Consider the following 18,630-nt stretch of genomic DNA (forward strand, 5'->3'; position numbering starts at 1 on the left):
GCTTTGAAGGGATGATTATTCTAACACATTGAATCAGCGAATATTAACTCAGTTCCTCCCTTGTACCAGGCCCTGGGATAAGCCATGGGATATCTTTTTTATTTTTTAATTTTTTTTTTTTTTTTGAGAGAGAGAGAGAAAAGACAGAGACAGAGAGCATCTACAAGTGTGTGCCCACAAGTGGGAGTGGGGCCACAGGGAGATGGAGAGAAACTCAAGCAGGCTCCATCCTCAACACAGAGCCCAATGCAGGGCTCCGTCTTACAACCCTGAGATCATGACCAGAGCTGAAATCAAGAGTCAGATGCTTAACCAACTAAGCCACCCAGGCACCCTCTCCATGGGATATCTCTGAGAGACAGCTTCATACACTCCAGGAGTCAGCTGTACCATGAGTCCATATTAGGAAAAGTTCTGTGTTAGGGAGCAAGAAGTACTAGCAAACAAGACAGAGAGTGAAAATGCGCAAAGCTGTCAACATTTTGTAAGAGCACCTATGTGGCATCTCTGAGATGTGCCTAAGAGCATCCCTTTCGCCCTCTCTGTGCTGAGGGAGACAGGTGCATAAACCAGTCTGGCAATCCAAGGTGAGGATTGCAGTGAAAGAGGTGGGCCTGGACTTCAGCACAGCTCAGGGAGGTGGGATAGTTGATAAAGGCTTCTCACTGGATCTGCCTCTTGAGCTGATCTTGAGGGATGAGGAAGAACTGAACAGACCAAGAAGGTGACAGCCTAGGTCAAGGCCTTTCTGAGACTCACAGTGGTGTGGTGTGGTTGAAGTAACAGAAGTCATAGGGAGTGGCAGGTCTGAAGAAGGTAAGCAAAGACTGTATAATGTCTTTATTATGTAAAGATTTTAAACTTTATCTTGAAACTGAGGGATTATAGCATGTTAAATGGAAGAATGACCTGGGTTAATCTGGTTTCAGAGACAGTAATCTGGAGCAGTGCCTGGGAGTCCTAAAAGTGCAGATATTAGATACTAAACAATGTTGTCTAAGGTCACTGAGTCATCTTAAAACTTAAATAAATCTTGTCACTTCTCTACTTAAAAAACCCAGCTTTCCACTGTAAACCCCTTACAAAGCCTACCAGACCTATAGGGTCTGGCCCCTGACCACCTTTCCATCCTTATCTGATAGTACTCTCTTTAGTAACTGTCTTCAGTTTCTGGAATGTTCTGAGCTTTTCCTGCCTCAGAACCTTCACTCATAAAGTTCTCTCTGCATCTGACTGGCTCCCACTCTTAATTTAGGTCCCAGAGAGGCCTTGTCTGTAGGGGAATCCTCCTCCCCGATTGTCTTGTTTCATATTACTTCTGCATTTAAGGGCAGGGCCTAAATCTGTTTTTAATTAAATTACTGAACAGTTGACTGAATGAATAAATGAATAATCCAGGACAGAGATGATAAAGGTTAAAATAGGAACAACAGTGATGTATGAAGGAAGGCAGATTTGAGAGGCACTAAAGAGGAAAAATGAGAAAAGTGAGGGAAAGCATCTAGAATGACGTGTAGCTTTGGGGAGAGGCATCATGTGGGCAATGTTCACATTAACTCAGAGAGAACATGAGTGAAACAAGTTTGGATGGGGAGGATGACGGGTTCAGGGTTAGAAATGTTAAGGATGAGATTGCTAGGAGATACACCAGTGGAGATGCCTGATAGAAGTTGGCACAATGTTTGTAGTTCATGAGCAAGGTCTAGGGGGGACCTGGAGTCACCAGCATCAAGTACCAGTTGAGAATGTGGAAAAGATCCCCGAAGAGAAAGCCAAAGATCCAGTTGCAGAGAATACACTGGCTAAACACATTTCATAAGGAAAAAAACTAAAAGTGAATAGAGCAAGGAGAAACACAGAAAGAGAGGGAGTCCTAGAAGCCAAAGAGAAGCTTCTAGAAAGCCAAATGCCAGAAAAACCTGAAAAGAGCTCTAAAATTTGGCAATTAAGAGGTCCCTAAGTGGGGTGCCTAGGTGGCTCAGTCAGTTGAGTCTTTGACTCTTAATTTCAGCTCAGGTCATGATCTCATGGTTTGTGAGTTTGAGCCCCATGTTGGGCTTTGCGCTGACAGTGCGGAGCCTGCTTGGGATTCTTTTCCCCCCTTCCTCCCCCCCCCCCCCCCCCCCCCCCCCCCGCCTCGGCTCCTCCCTTGCTTGTGCTTTCTCTCAAAATAAATAAAAAAAAAAAAAAAAAAAAAAAAGTCCCTAAGTGACTTTGGTGAGGCCTTTCAAGAAGTAGAAGTGAGACCACAGAATAAACAAGAGAGGTGAAAAAACGTTACTAAAACCTCCAAATATTTTAATTCAGTTTTGGTTAAAATTTGAAGGAAATAGTAAGTAACACACTGAGATGGAAATCTTTGAGGGATAAAGGCTGACACAGGTGCTTTTGCAAATGACTATACTGAGCTCGTATTACTTCTTCTTTTGAAACAAGAGAAAGATATGTAGTATTAATAAATGTTATCACAAAGACATAAAGAAGAGAAAGCTATGCACATGGAGTACAGACTATGTATAAATTAATATTTATAGAAAAATAAATACACATTTCTTGTCATGTGGTTTTTGTTCAGTTTACTGAAAAGGACAGAGAGCTTTGTGGGCATAGGCAGTCTTTAACAGTTACTTTCCATGGACTACAGCCTGTGATCTTAGGACTGAATATGTTTGCTGTGAGAAGCTGTTGGAATGTTTGTCACCGGAAATTGAACTAGCTTCCCACCAATGTGATGATTAACCCATGGCCTTTGATTTCCCTGACCTAGTTATCAACAGTGAGTCTCCATGGATTCTCTTGCAATGAGGAAAACTATCTTGATTAGACAACCATCCTTGCAAGATTTTTACAAGTAAAATAAAATATTCATTTCCTTTTTATTGAGATATAATTGACATATAATATAGTATAAATTTAAGGTGTACAATGTGTTGATTTGATACTATTAATTTCTTAAGAATTTTTTAATTTTAGGGGCGCCTGGGTGGCTCAGTTGGTTAAGTGTCCGACTTCGGCTCAGGTCATGATCTCACCGTTCATGAGTTTGAGCCCTGTGTCAGGCTCTGTGCTGACAGCTCAGAGCCTGGAGTTTGCTTTGGATTCTGTGTCTCCCTCTGTCTCTGCCCCTCCCCTGCTCATGCTCTGTCTCTCTCTGTCTCTCAAAAATAAATAAATATTGAAAAAAAATTTTTTTAATAAAAAAATTTAAAGAAGCATTTTTTAATTTTAATTTTTTTAGAATACTAACATTTTTTTAGAATACTAGAATATCTTCTTCCAGAGAAGAAGAAATGGAGACACACAGATTACTTCTTAGAAGGGCTCTTCCTGTCCTAAGATACATCATGCTATTTTAGGACAATGTTGTTCATTTCTCCAATTTCATTACTTCTTTGGACACTAGTGAGTTTAAAGTTAAAGACTTCCTCACAATAACTGATTACATTTTCTACTCTATGAAATATGTTCTATTTTCTACTCTGTAAAACATTTACTGAGGCCTTGGTGTTTTTCTCAGTGACTTGTGGGTTACAAATGTGGTAAGGTATTAACCCTTTGTAATATTTCTTGTAAATATTCTTTACAATTGTTTTCTGCCTTTTAATCTTATCTATTTCTGTGACATGTACAAAAACTACATTTCTATGATGCTAACTCAACTAACTTTTCTTTATGATTTCCATTATAATGTCTAAACATAGGAAATTTGAGAAACTTTAAAGACTGGAGGGAGCAGAAAAAAAGAAGAGGCAAATGTATTTTTATCACAGATTCACCAAAGACTTTTTTTTGCCGTTTCCAAAGATCTTTAATAATATTTATTCCTTTCCTTAACTTTAGCATCTAAGTCACACAAAGAAATACTCTTACTATTTATAACAGTAACCCATATAAAAATAAATATTTTGATGGTAGATTCATAGCAACCTTAGGTTTCAAGTAAGAATAAATTCTAAATTACAGAGAAAATAGGATTACCTAGTCCCCATGTTATTTCTCTCCTCTGGGTTTATGCAGACTGATTTTAAAGATACAAGCGCTTAGAACTAACACTGATAAAATGGAAGATAAGCTTTGAGGGACACTTAGGCTCAAATGCTCAAACAATTAGAACCTATACTTCTTAGAACCTACTGATAAAAGAGTTCGGCCGCGGTCAACGATCTCTGGGAAGAATTTTGCTTTTACTATTCTCACATGACAGTACCTAGGATCTTTTGGTGTATTATTCCCAACCTGCACAAAATCTTTCAAAATAAGTATTTCACAGATACAGGAAGGTTAAATAACTTAGTTCAAGCTTACCTACTATATAAGTAGTGGAGCTGGAATTTGAACTCAGATCTCTGTTGATGCAAAAAAAAAAAATCTATACTTTTCCTACTGTGTCAAACTGCCTTCCAGATCCCTATCTATTTCATATCAAGAGCTTCCCATGTGCAAGGCATAGGGCTAAGTACATTCTCTCATATACCCACAAAGTAATGAGTTTGATATTATTGGCCATCTGATATTGATACTGTTGGCAAGATTTTAAAACTAGAAATTAAAGAGATGGTTTCTGAGCAATGGGGAAAGGGTTCAATCACTAGGAGCCAGTAAGGCATTGCTAGGAATAAATCATGTCTACTTATCTCATTTCCTTTTTGATTCGGCCAACAGCTGATAGCAGAAGAATGATGGAGTTATTCAGATGGGCATTAATAAGAAAAAGTCTTTCTTATTAACCTATTTCTTGAACATTCTGACCTAGATGATAATATAATTCAGTGAACTCCACTCAAAGAGCTTTCACTAATGGATGATGCTCTTAGACCAAACTTTTTTTGATTTATTATTAATTAATCAGGATAAGAACATGGATGATATCAACTCTATTGATCCAGTGCAGCCAAGAGGAATAGCTGATACTGACATGAATGACTCCAGATCCAAGATAATTTCAACAGATTGGAATGATAAGCAGGTGCTAATAAGATGGAATTTAACAGAGCTGAAAGGGAAGTCCTTTCAGGACTATGTTCCAGGAAGAAGTGTTCAAATACTAGCTGGGGGACACAGTGATTTATAGTTTGGGGGGAAGAGACTGAGGAATCATTTACGTGAAGGGTCAGGTGATGGGAGGGCGCAGGAGCCACAGCTTTGTATCTGAATAAGGACACTCATAGTCCCACTTTTTCCATTCTTTCATCATGAGGTTCCTACTATACTTTCTTTCTTTTAAAGTTTATTTATTTGAGAGAGACAGAGACAGTGCAAGTGGGGAAGGGGCAGAGAGAGAAGGAGAGAGAATCCCAAGCAGGTTTGGAGCTGTGCAGAGCCTGACACAGGGCTAGAACTCACAAAACTGTGAGATCATGACCTGAGCTGAGTTGGATGCTTTAATGGACTGAGCCACACAGGCAGGAGCTACTGTACTTTCAAAGGGACCTGATAAACAGAACATGTGCAGGGGGAATTTCTATCGTGTGGGTACTCAAAGGCATATCGCCAATGACATGATTAACAGTTAAAGGAACTGAAAAGGCTTAACCTAGAGGCGTCTTAAGGGAGACTTGAATGGCTGTCTCCAAACTTCTGATAGGCTAAATTGGAGAACTTGGTAAAGGTACTTGGTAAAGGTGGGCTTGGAGGGGGCACTAAGAGAGGAAGTTAGACAGGGGTAGACTTGGCTTCATATAAGGAAGAACATTCTAACATAGCCATAGAAAAATGAAATGAATTATTTAAAAGAAGTAAGTCCCTTAACTTGAAACTGTTACTCAATCAGACATAGGATGCCTGACCACTTGAGAGGAACGCTGGAGTGCAATTTTAGCATTCAGTGGAGGTTTGATCATATGGTTGCTAAGATCCCTTCTTAACCAGAGATTCTACAATATTCTGAAAATAAAACTTTGCCTATGTAAAATATGTAGCTACTGGTACAAGAAAAAAATGTGATTAGTGTGAAAAAGAACAAAAAAGCTTTAAAAATTCTACAATAAACAAGAGAACCCTAATTATATGCCTTAAGGCATGTTTCCTAAAACTCTAGCTATTTGGTTTATTTATCTGGCCTAGATCCCAAACTTGTCAGTGCATCTGAAAACTCACTTCTCTGGGACACATCTAGAAGGCTCTGATTTAGCAGATCTGGGAAAACAGCAATTTAAAAAAAAATTCTCTTGGTGATTCTGATGCTCAAGCAGTTGGTATGGGGGCGGGGGGTGGGCATAGAAAACCTAGACTTACTTACAGGGATACTTACATTTTGCATAAGACATATATGTATGTATGTGTCTATGTCACGCTTAAAAAAACTTAACAATGATCCCAATCAACCTGTTAATATTTAAGGCCACTGTAGCTTAATATTTAAGCTCCTATGCAGGGAGCAAAATCTCCTTCAATATTCTAAGCTCTAACAGCTTAGAACATAAAAGTTAAAGATACCACATCTCTGCCTTTACAACTTTTATTGTAATGAATAGATCTTTTCAGGCTTTTCAGCATTTCTATCGTAGATAGAATGTTTTAAAAAGTAATGACAGGGGTGCCTGAGTGTCTCAGTCAGTTAAGTGTCCAACTCTTGATTTCAGTTCAGGTTATGATCTCGCTGTTTTTGAGTTCAAGCCCCGAGTCGGGCTCTGGCACTGGCAGCATGGAGCCTGCTTGGGATTCTCGCCCTCTGCCCCTCCCCCACTCGTGTTTTCTCTCTCTCCTCTCTCTCTCTCTCCCTCTCTCTCAAAATAATTAACTTAAAAAATAAAAATAAAAAATAATTAATGACATTTCCTTTCTAAACAAGTAACAGAAAAAAAACCAAGAAGATGGATGTTGTTGACACATACAAACTTTGTAGCTTAAATAACTTCTTTTTTGCTTAAGTTCCCACTTGGAAATGCAAAGTCTCAGAAAATATAAAAAGAAGTCATTCCCTGTTAAAGCTCGTCAAGAGCTGACTAGCATTAATAAAAACTGTGTGTGGGAATAGTAAATAAATCAGTATTCAATTTCTTTTTTTTTTTTAATTTTTTAATGTTTATTCATTTTCTGAGACACAGAGAGAGACAGAGCATGAGTGGGAAAGGGGCAGAGAGAGGGAGACACAGAATCCAAAGCAGACTCCAGGCTCTGAGCTGTCAGCACAGAGCCCGATGTGGGGCTCAAACTCATGAACTGCGAGATCATGACCTGAGCCGAAGTCGGACGCTCAACTGACTGAGCCACTCAGGCACCCCAATCAATATTCAATTTCTTAAAATTACAACTGAAACTTAAATGTTTCCTCAATCCTTTATGTTCAACTTAGAAACCTTTTTTATTCCTTTTATAAATCTGATAAATTCAAAAAGCTTTTTGCACTTAGTCAACTGAATTCAAGGTGGTCAATTTTAATGTACTAGGAATGGCATTATCAAACTGTTGATTAAATTTTGATTTTTTCCATATAAAAAGAAGGGGAGTCCTTTCAAGATTGGCGTTAATTTTTCAGCATTTCTAAGTGTGCACGGTAAGAATGAACTCCTTTCCCAGGAGTATGGTAAGAGGTCCCGGTTGCCATAAATCTGCTTCCTTGTCTGTTCTCATAAAAGGCTTTCGAGAGAACAGGACAGGACTCCCATCATTCAGTGCTCTTTGACTGAGAAGATAAAACCCATTGTCTATGACCTTCTGGACTCTGAAGCAAATGGTTTCTAAGACTTGTTTCTGGCTAAGTCTGGACTCCCCTCCTTTCCCCAAGGACGCATGGATGTATGAAAGAAGAGAAGAAGAAAGAGGTGAGACTGCAGTAAGTTTCCTTAGAGTACAGGTCCAGTGCTCACTGAAGATTTGGAAGATATTAAGAACTAAATGAACACATTTAACACATCAAAATCCAAAAGACTGGGACTTTTAAATATGTATATGTATATCCATAAAATGTCACCAATATTAGGTGACATTATTTGTATTTCCTGAAAGTTACACTTGGAAAGCCGTTTTGCTAAAAATAATTCTTATGTAGACTTTACATTAATTGATGTAAAAATAGTGACTGTGTATTTACCAGGAAATCTAATGCAAAAATCCTTTTACTTGGTTTCTTGGTGTCTGGCAGTTTGCGAGATGCGTGTCATAGTGAAAATGGTCACAACTGGCAATGAACTGGCCAGATAATGCTGAATTTTAATTAACCTTTACCAGAGGAGAGAGGAGGGCTTTACTAAATTCTAAATTGAAATTGAAAACAGAGAACTTCTGAATTAACCCCTCTGATGCATACACAATTCCCTTCAATTATAGTTTTGACAGGTCAAATATTTTCAAAACTTTTCTTTTAGTAGGAGGAAATGTTCTACTTACAAATGCATAAGACTATGAGAAAAAGGAGGTATGTGGCCAGTTCCCGTAAAACACTTTTAAGATATTTCTCACGGTTAGTGTTGCTTTCTTCCATGAGTCTTGTTCCCCAGAGACCTTTAAAATAATGAAAAATATGACATTTTATTTTTCAAATAACGAACGGCAGAGAAAACATATAAAATAAATAGCATAACCTTTCAGGGAGATTCTCTTGCACTTTTTTTTGGCATGCTCTGAATGTAACTGGGAAATTGTTTAGCAGGAGTGCCTTTTACTTTAGAATATATCAACCTCTACTGTCCCCCCAAATATGCAAATCACAAGGCGACAATCTGATCATTGTCTAAACTCCCAATCCTATTAGAAAATGGCTTAATAAAAATTTAGGAAGAGAACAGGAAATGAGGGCAGCCTAGAAGAGCAGATTAAATACTTGTGCAAACACATCACCTCTTCCTGTGTGGGGGGAGGACGCAACCTGGCAATTATCCTATTACTGAACCGTTAGTACATGATGTAACTACATGGCACATGATACCTTTCAGGTCACCCTGATGAAAAGAAGGGCTGGTTGGACCATCATTTCACTAGGGGAATATCCATTAAACTTCTAGCACGCTGGCATAAAATCTCTCTACTCTGTACCCATCTTTGTCCTTTAAGAAACTCAATGCTGACTGACTACACTAAACATGCTAAGCTTAACAGATTTTTAAAATGCTAATTAACATATCATCTTTAAATTAAAAGCAACAATCATCCAACTTTTCTCTCTCTCTCTCTCTCTCTTTGGAGAAAGAGTAAAATCAGCAACCATGTTCCACATTTTAGCAGATGGAAAAAGTGTTCGGCTGGCTAAGTGGGATGACATAACCCTCCGTGAGCTTGCTGGAGGCAGTTACCGCAGTTTTGGACTCAGCCAGCAGACAGACATGGTGGCCATCCAAAACCCCCATTAATGAACAGTGCGGTAAAGTCACATTTCTGGTTACTTGGAAGAGACTTAGTATTTTCCAAAAAAGACAAACTTCTCAATCCTCTCAGTTAGATTAGGTCGGCTATGAATGGCAGCCAACCTGGCCCCTGCATTCTGCCTCACACTCCTATTCCACAGAGTTGAACCCCTTCAGTCACTGAAACTCACACAGCCACTGGAGCCACCATGACACCACACAGAGAACAGGGAGAAACGGTATCCAGGCTTTTACTTCATAAAAATGACTTCATCACTAGTGTTTATGTATTTTTTAAGCCTTAGAATAATACATTAATTTTACTCCTAAATTTGGATATTTCATTTCCTTTTCTTTTTTCTCTCAAATTTCCTTTAGGAAAATCAACATCGGAATTCAAAGACACTGTGTTACGCATCACAGGTTTCAACACACGGAAAGTGGAGCATGACTTATGACCAGGTTTGCTTCTGCCAAGATCTGGTAGTTGTCAGGGAATTACTCACTCAGAAGAAATGCAGCAAGCAGAATGTTTGTTCGCTCAAACTCTATCATATTTAAAAATTATTACAAATTTAGATGACATGGAAAATTACAACTCAGAATAACACAGAGGCAGCCAAATATTAGGCTCAGTAGCCCTGGATGCAATCACACTCTTTCTTTGGTTATATTTCTTTTGGAGGCCAGACCTAAAGTATACACATAAGTAGGGATTACTAGTCTCTTTATCATCAGGAAAGATTGTTGCCTTGCCTCACTTGGTCAGTGATTTCACTCTTTCCCATGGTTTATAAACAATTATGCACTAAGGAATAGTCACAGTTCTTAATATTTACAAATGGTATTGCGACCTATAAATAGAAAAACCAAACTCCCATCAAATTTTATTCAAGCTAAACTTGCAAGGGCCTATTGCAATTTAATTCTAGCCCTCAAATGAAACATTTCAAATAAAAAGAAACAAAGTCCCCTTATTTATATTTTAATATACTTTATGCATTTCATTGACTTTTTCTAAGTTAGTCTACTTCCTCAAATGCTTATTGCTTTAAAAATTTCATCCAATTCCCCCACTGGGTGTGTATATAGGGTCTGTCTGAGAACACAGGGACCTGTTTATATTCTGATGGGTGAGAAATGGCTACATCCACAAATAGAAAATAATTGCTGTCTTGTAACCAACTACTTCCATGTTTAGCACAGCTGATAAAATAAGAATAAAGACAGAGCTCATGTCCCAAATGGCAGCATTCTTCAGAATCAGCTGTTGTCTTTTCCCACAATTGGCCCAGCTACAGAGGGAGTACCTGCCTGGCATTTTAGGTACTCACGCTCAGTACATAAAGTGTCTCCAGCTGTTAGGGAGAACATGCTGTGAGGGGGACAATCAGACAATATCCAACTTCTCTCATGTTTAAGAAGGCACTTATTCAATTTCAGAGCCCAAAATTGGAGCACATTATCTAAACAGTGTATATTCCCCTGGGCAGTGGCACTGATATGAATATAGGGGAACTCTGAGATGGAGAATCCAAAACACCAAAGGTGTCTCAAACATAAATAACTGTGAAAAAAATGTCATTGTTGCAACTGTCTTATTCACATACTTCCAAAACCTTTTTATTTTGCAATATTTAAAAAAAAAATCACAAAGAGAGAATGACATAATGAACTCCTCATATTCTTATGTATCTCTGACTCAGCTTCAACAGTTATCAACTCAATGCCAACTTTGATTCATCTAAACCCTCACCCATTCCTCTGAATTTTGAAACTAATTCCAGCTATCATATCATTTCATCCTGAATATTTCAGTTCTATGGTTATAGGACTCAGTGTGGATCATTTGCCTTACACTAACCCCGTCCCATCTGAAATACACTGAATGCTCGTGACTCATTGATCATGACAATGAGGAATAATGAGGAATAATGTGGAATTTTGGAGTCGGCTGTGTTCAAATGAGGGCTCAGAACTGTGAGATCTTATCTAACATCATGAGGCTCCATTTCCTCATCTGAAAATGGGGTAAGACTACCTCTTTGTGGGGTTGCTCTGGGAATTACAATATTATGTGTAAAGCACATAAAGTGCTTGGAAGAGGCCTGTCTACAGCTCCAGAAACAGGTGCAAATCTGAAAAAATGTCCTACTTCTGACATCTAGTTGGTCTAAATTTCAGAACAGTGTAAATGCCCAAATCCATATGAATTTGGATTTCACCGTGAATAGCCTGACCAAATTCTCATTGCATTTATATCATAAAAGAATCCTGTTCTTTTGTGCTTAGATACTTGTGGGCTTTGTTTAGGAAGACAAACACAATCCTTCCTAATAGTTACTTGAATTTCGTGGCCACCTTTAAAATGGGAAGTGATGGGTGCCTAAGTGGCTCAGTCAGTTAAGCATCTGACTCTTGATTTTGGCTTAGGTCATGATCTCATGTTTGGTGAGTTCGAGCTCCATGTTGTATTCTATGTTGACAGCGTGGAGCCTACTTAGGATTCTCTCCCTCTCTCTCTCTCTCTCTCTCTCTCTCTCTCTCTCTCTGCCCCTCCCCCACTTGTGTTCACCCTCTCCCTCTCTCTCTCAATAAATAAACATTAAAAAAAAGAATAAAATATTTTAAAAAAAAGGAAGAGACTTTTTACTACTATTGGGCCATTTAATATAGAAGATTCAGTTGCTACCTTATATGATACTGACTCCTGAATCTTGAATTCTTAGCCTTCTCCTGAGGTCCAGACAAGCAGATACCACAGATAACAGCCAGCTCCACCGTATATCCCACAGATAGTTCATACTCATATGCCCCATGCACTGAGATTTTTCTTTGTCTAGAAACCTACTTGCCCTGTTTGAGTTAATGGTATCAAGCCAGAAACATAGGTTTCATCCTAAAACAGGCCCTTTTCTTAACCCTCATATGGAATTGGTCCACAATTCTGATGGCTTCTGTCTCCAGGCCAGCTTCCCTCTATCCCAGTTCACATGCCTTGGATGCAGCCTTTTCACCCCTCTGTCTCTTGCTTAAGCCTCTCCTGACCTATTCTCCCACCAACCAGTACTATGCACCTCATCCCATTCTCTACATTCTTGCTAGAATCATCTTCAGATTGACATGTAAAGCCCTCAAGAGCTCTAACTTTTTAGAGGGAAAAATACCAAGAAGCTACAGGCTTGCTTGGTCTTACTTCTGCTATTTTTTCCCTCCTTAAATTCTCCCCTCATCCTTCAAAATGTTAACTCAAGTTTCACTTCCTCTGACCTCTCCAGGTAAAGCTGGCCCTCTCTTCATTGGGTCCCTTCCAAACCTGACACCTGGCATTGCAATTATTTACTTACATCTGTTTCTCCTACTAAACTGAGCTCTTTGAGAGTTGGGTGAATGATAATTCACCTTTGTATTCCTAGTACCCACTACAAAGGAGACTCTCATCAAATGTTTGTTGATTGCCCAAATTCTGTTACTAGCATAACCTTTCCACAAACCCCACAGTAGCAACCCTCCCTCAAAAAATTCTCCACAGCTATGGAAATACAAAATCCCATTTGTTCAAAATTATAGTGCAAATAATAAAAGGAAGAAGTGATAGAGTGAGGTTTAGATTAAAAACAAAGGGAAAGTCACAATAGCCGAAAGGTGGAAACAACCCATGTGTTCATCAACTAACGAATGGATAAACAAATGTGTTGTATACATACAATGGAATATTATTCATTTATCAAAGGGAATGAAATGTGGATACATGCTACAATATGGATAAATCCTGAAAACATTACGCTAACTGAAATAAGTCAGGCACTAAAGGACAAATATTATATGATTCCACTAATATGATGTACCTACATTAGAAAAATTCAGAGACAGAAAGTAGAATAGAGGTCACCAGGAGCAGGGGAATGTGGTAATTGGTAGAGTTTCTGTTTGAAATGATGAAAAAGTTCTGGAAATGGACAGTGATCATACAACATAGTGAATGGGAGAGGAGGTATCTATTTCTTATAGTAGCTTAGCCTACCCTGACCAATACAATCAGTACTTTAGGATTTCTCTAGGAAAACAAAAACCCCAAACCCCAAGCATAGGTGTTTAAAATAACAAACAGGAAATGACTTTACCAGGTTGATACATCCATAGAACACATTCAACTCTGGAAATTCAGAAAATTTGATAACTCATGTAAAGTATCAGATTTTATTTTTGCTCTAAAGATTTTGAAGAAAAAAAAAAAAGTAAGCAAGACCAGTGAGGATGTCTTTAAGTTTGGGGGCAGTCTTTAAATCTTTCAGCCATCTTTCACTGCCTTTGGTCCAGATCTTTACCACTTCTTCACTGGCTGCCTCCTACATGGCCCTCCTGTCTGTCTCCCTGTGCAAGATCTCCTGCACAGCACACCCCCTGATATCCCCTTTCTGCATGTTCTGGTCCTGTTAAAAACTTGCAACCACTTCCTAATATTTAGGAATAAATTCTCAATTCCTTGGCTGGACACAAGGTGTCCCACAACCAGGCCTCAAACATTTCTTCTTTACTATCCTACTTCTGCTAAGTAGATCTATCTACTGTACAAAGAGCAAAAATGACCATTTGTTGTCCATATTGGATTCATGTCATTAAAGAACAACACAGAGTATGTTGAAGCTGGAAAAGACTTTGGAGATTAAGTTCAACTCTTCCACTTTATAAATCAGAACTGAGGCCCAGAAAATCTGAGTGAGTGTATAAAACCACGAAGGCAGGAGACCCCCAGGGAAACTCTAGACCACTCCAAGCTTGAGTAATCTCTCCTACCTTTATAAATTGCAAGATACTTTCTGCCTTTGATCCTAGGGTACTACTTACATATTGCATGTGAGGTTTTTGTCATTGGTATCCATGAGGGGGAAAAAAAATCACAACTCATTCATGGTATTTAGTTTACTTTTCTTGGTTTCTGTCCATAAGAAAATGGTGCTGGTGCTGGTTTAGTTCTTTTGTGTGTGTGAGGGGAGGGGGGAGGGGGAAGGGAGGCACCTAATGCAGCGCTAATTATTCAACAAATCAAATGTCACTTATTTAATAAGTGACAAGTATATGTTTAATTTTTAATATATTTAACATTTAAGAAAATAAAATTTATTCTAAAATTTTCTAAAATTAACATTTTCCTGAGTCTCTTCCCCTACTAATTAGACCATTGACCAGAAGTTCACTATGAGCTTATACATTGTCAATTTTCTTTTTAATTTCTTTAAATTTAAAAAATTTAAAAATTTTTGAAGAAATAAACTTGTATATAAACTCATACAAAGATACATATTTCACTTCATTATATTCTTTTATCTAGTTTATTCAAAGAAGGTTAAATGTGTTATCAGACGCTTAACCTTAGTTAAAAGGATCATGACTTATTATTCATTAGCTTATAAAAAACTTCTCTCACATCAGTGAATATGCACATTTAAAATAAGGTAAAGTAATATATAATTTGTTTGGATACAGTTTTGAACCTTAAAAAGTGTTAGGGCTTTTTCCTAACTCACATAGGTTGTTCAAAAAGGATCTTTTGTTCCCTGCCACACCATGAGTCAGATTACCTAGCATAAGCACCTACATGAAAGTACCCAAGTGTACACAATTAAAAATTTATGATTTAACTTATATTTATGAAGCACTCACAACATGACAGAGACATGCTATGCATTTTACAAGTTTCATCTCATTTAATTCTCCCCACTCAAGAACTAAGTATTATAATGATCTCTTAAGAAAAACAAAAATTGGGGATCAGAGAGGATAAGCAGTTTGCTCAAGGTCACAGGGTCAATGTGTGGTGGAACTAGGATGTGGGTAAAGGACTGACTTGGTCTCAATCACATTGCTGTAAAAACACCTGGGTTATTTTGTGCAAGATTTTCAAAACTGACAGGGAAGAGAGGGGAAGGGAAACTTTCAAAAGAACTGAGCATGGAAACTCTTAAAAGTGGAGATTAAAATAATTTGAACGGTGAGAGCAAATGCAACTCTTTTCCAAGGATGCCTCTGACAAAACTTTGCAAAAACAGGATCCTATCTGCTTCTGGAAAATCTGTGTCCTCTAAATAGACACTGGCAAATCTGAAAATTCCTTTCCTGCCTTTTGGAAAGTTGGGCGCACCGAACTCTGACACATTTACACGCTGCTGGTATCTGGTGACTCCACTGATTTGTTGGAACTTCAAAGAACATTGATTTAATTATTTAGAAACATACTACCAAGTTTTTTAGACAATGTAACTTGTTCTTTGCAACTATTTCAGAAAAATGCCTAGATTAGAAGTGGCTGCACAACTGTTTTTCTCAGACATTATTTTATTCTGTTTGTGGTGATCTCAACAGCTCGCTCTCCCCAAAACAACCACACACATCACCAAAACATCAGTGACAACTCAGTGACACTCCTCCCATAACTTGGATAACACTACCGTTAACCCTTTCCAGAATGGAATGAGGGGCAATAGGACATCCAGACCAGTGGAAGCCCCAGATATGCAGCTGCAACCACAGTCAGTTGTATTAGAATGTTTTTTCATTCTCTACAAGAAGAAAAATCTCCAGAGGTACCCTTTCATTCTATTACGGCTTTCACGTAGATCCAGCGGTAAAAATGTGCTGACACACCTTCTTCTTTTAGAAGAAGGAGGTATCCCATAAATTTGCACCTACAAGGGCGCAGTGGCGGTCCGCCATGGGTACCGGAAGTAGGGCACAAGTAGCAGAGGTGGGGTACGCGCCTGCAAGGGAGGCGGGGACACAGGAGGGATGCGAGGTGGAGCCCCGGAAAGCCGCCCGCAGCTGGTTTGTGCATCAGCCTCTGCAGGTCGCGCTCTTACCTCGCAGCCCGCGAACCAGCCTCTCGGCCCAGGCCACTCGCGGCGGCTGCCCGTCCAGGGGGAGGTGGCGATGAAGCGGGTCCCCGCCGCCGGCCGGGCTGGGGCTCGGCGGGCCCTGGTCCTCTCTCCGGCGCCGCCTCCCGCTTGGGTGGCCGGTGCCGTGGTAGCCCCCCAGCCCCCGGCCCCGGGCGCCCACGGAGCTCACGGACGAGGAGGCGGCGGACCTCCGGCTGCCCGGGCGCCACTCCACGTCCATCTCCACCACCATTCCTCCTTCCTCGCCTTCCACCTCCTCTTCCTCCTCCTCCTCCTCGGCCTCGAAGCCCGGGTTGTCACGGCTCCATGCCTGCCGCGAGCACGACGAGAGCGGCGGGGAGGGAGAGGCCGAGGCTCCGGCCGGGGGGTCCCGCGCGGCCGCCTGCCGGATACGCTCCATCTCGATCTCCAGGCCCCTCTGCTCGCGGAGGCCGCCCGGAGCGGCGAGGCCGGCGCCCACGGCCGCGCCGCCCGTCATCAGCCGGCCGGGGCCGGCCGCTCGGGCTGCGGGCGGCCGCTTCGGGTCCCCGGGCTGCTGCGGCTGCACGCGGCTGGAGTTCACCATCGCGGTCACTGGCGCCCGGCGCGCCTTCGCCCCGGGCCGCGCTCGGCGCAGCCCGCCGCAGGAGCCATGTTCCTTTCTTCCCGGGGCCCGCCGCCTCCTGCTCCCCGCCCCCGACCTCCCCGCAGTCCCGCGTCCCTCGCCCGCCCCCTCGGCCCGCCTTCGCCTCGCCTCGCCTGGCCCAGCGGCCGCGGCGCGCGGCAGGGGGAGGTGCGAGGAAGCCGCCCCCGCGGACGGCGCGGTTGGCAAGCTGCGCCGGGGCCCACGTTCCAAGTGGAGCCGGCGCCCAGGGCGGGCGCCCACATTCCGTGCGGGTGGAGGGGCTTGGACAGGAGGGGGGCCTGCGGAGGCGGGGCGGGGAGGGGGGCAGGGCTTCTGGAGCTGTCGCTGCGTGCGTGACCCTGACATAATGCTTGGGTCCCTCTTAACCGCCAGCCCCTTCTGCCTCGATTTACCACATTGGAGACAGAGAGAAGAGAGAAAACCATTTTGTGAGATGGTGTGGACTAGCGATATCCAGTCTGCGCTGGTCTGCAGTAGGGGCAAAGAAATCCTCAGTTCATTTGAAAACTACCAACAAACTACTAACGCTGACTTCCTTGCCCTTTGGCGGCCGCCTGTCCCTGATTTTGGCAGCCGCCTGTCCCTTGCCCTGGCGGCTGCCTTTTGGATGGTTTCTTCAAGCTTTGGTCGGCTCCTCTCTCCACACATTGTGGAGACCCCAAGGATTCTGTCCTGGAACTCTCTGATCCCTGGGGCTCCCAGCATGAGCTCATCCATCCCCTCTCCTCGCTGTTGCCCTGAGCCAGTCTGGCCTCCAGGTCTCAATCTCCCGTTAGGCCGGGGCCAGAACTTTGTTCTTACTCTACAGAGCACAGCCAACTGGATGTTCTGCAATGGTCTCAGACTTAACCTGTCTCAAATTAAATGCTGTCCTTTCACCCCTCTTCTTTTAAGCCTGCGTCACCTCCTGTAATCTCAATTGAGATTTGAGGCATCGCTGTCCTCACTTGAAGCTTGCCAAGCTATGCTTCTCCATGATACCCTCATCTGTCTGCTCTTCTCGTCCTTCACCTCATCTCCCTAAATCTTGTTACTTCTGCCCCACAAATCTCTGATCGGATCTGTGTCTCTCATCCGTGTTTTCTTGTATATTTCTCATTGGAACAACAAACGTGTCCATTCCACCTCCATTCTCCACTTCAAGGTGTCCTCAGGCCCAAATTGTATTCAGAACCAAAACCGTTCATGTCACATGATGCTTAGATACCTCTTGGGGCTTCCGACAGCTTAAAGGATAAAATTTAATTTCTGTAGGTTAGGTTAGTATATTTTCTTCATCTGCCCTTGTATTCATTTGTTTGCTAAGGCTGACATAATGAAGTACCACAGACTAGCTGCCTTAAACAACATAAATTTATTTTTTCACGATTCTAGAGGTTGAAAGTGTGAGATCAAGATGTTGGTAGGATTGTTTTCTCCCAAGGTCTTTTTCCTTAGCTTGTAGATGGTGGTCTTCCTCTAGTGTCTTCAACTGGTCATCTCTTTATATGTGTCTGTGTCCTAATCTCTTCTCATAAGGACACTAGTCACATTGGATTAGTGCCTATTGTAATGACCTCACTTTAACTTAATTATCTTAAAAACAAAAACAAAACAAAACAAAAGAAAAAAACCCTGTCTCCAAATACAGTCACATTCTGGGTTGTTGAGGGTTAGGACTTCAACATATGAATTTTTGAGGGGGACATAGTTCAGGCCATAACAGCTCCCAATCTACTTTTCTAGCATTGTTTCCCATCTTGTATATCCATTTGAGTAGCATCCTTTGTTGGTTCTCCATGTGCTCATAACATGCTGATTTTATTTAGGAGATCACGGCTGCCTATCACCG

The 18,630-nt window shown here is 41.2% G+C and overlaps 1 protein-coding gene across 1 annotated transcript in view; it reads right to left on the bottom strand.

The window, feature by feature from the left end:
- Nucleotides 1-16,830, bottom strand: part of PKD2 (polycystin 2, transient receptor potential cation channel) — a 51,285-nt gene extending 34,455 nt beyond the window's left edge. The window contains exons 1-2 of the mRNA XM_047854966.1: nucleotides 16,139-16,830; nucleotides 8,329-8,442 (exon numbers count right to left, since the gene is read on the bottom strand). Of these exons, the coding sequence (XP_047710922.1) occupies nucleotides 8,329-8,442; nucleotides 16,139-16,739 (715 nt within the window). The 5' untranslated portion in view covers nucleotides 16,740-16,830. The remainder of the gene's footprint in view (nucleotides 1-8,328; nucleotides 8,443-16,138) is intronic.
- Nucleotides 16,831-18,630: the final 1,800 nt, after the last annotated feature.

Source organism: Prionailurus viverrinus, chromosome B1, assembly GCF_022837055.1.
Source record: "Prionailurus viverrinus isolate Anna chromosome B1, UM_Priviv_1.0, whole genome shotgun sequence".
Classification (NCBI taxonomy): domain Eukaryota; kingdom Metazoa; phylum Chordata; class Mammalia; order Carnivora; family Felidae; genus Prionailurus; species Prionailurus viverrinus.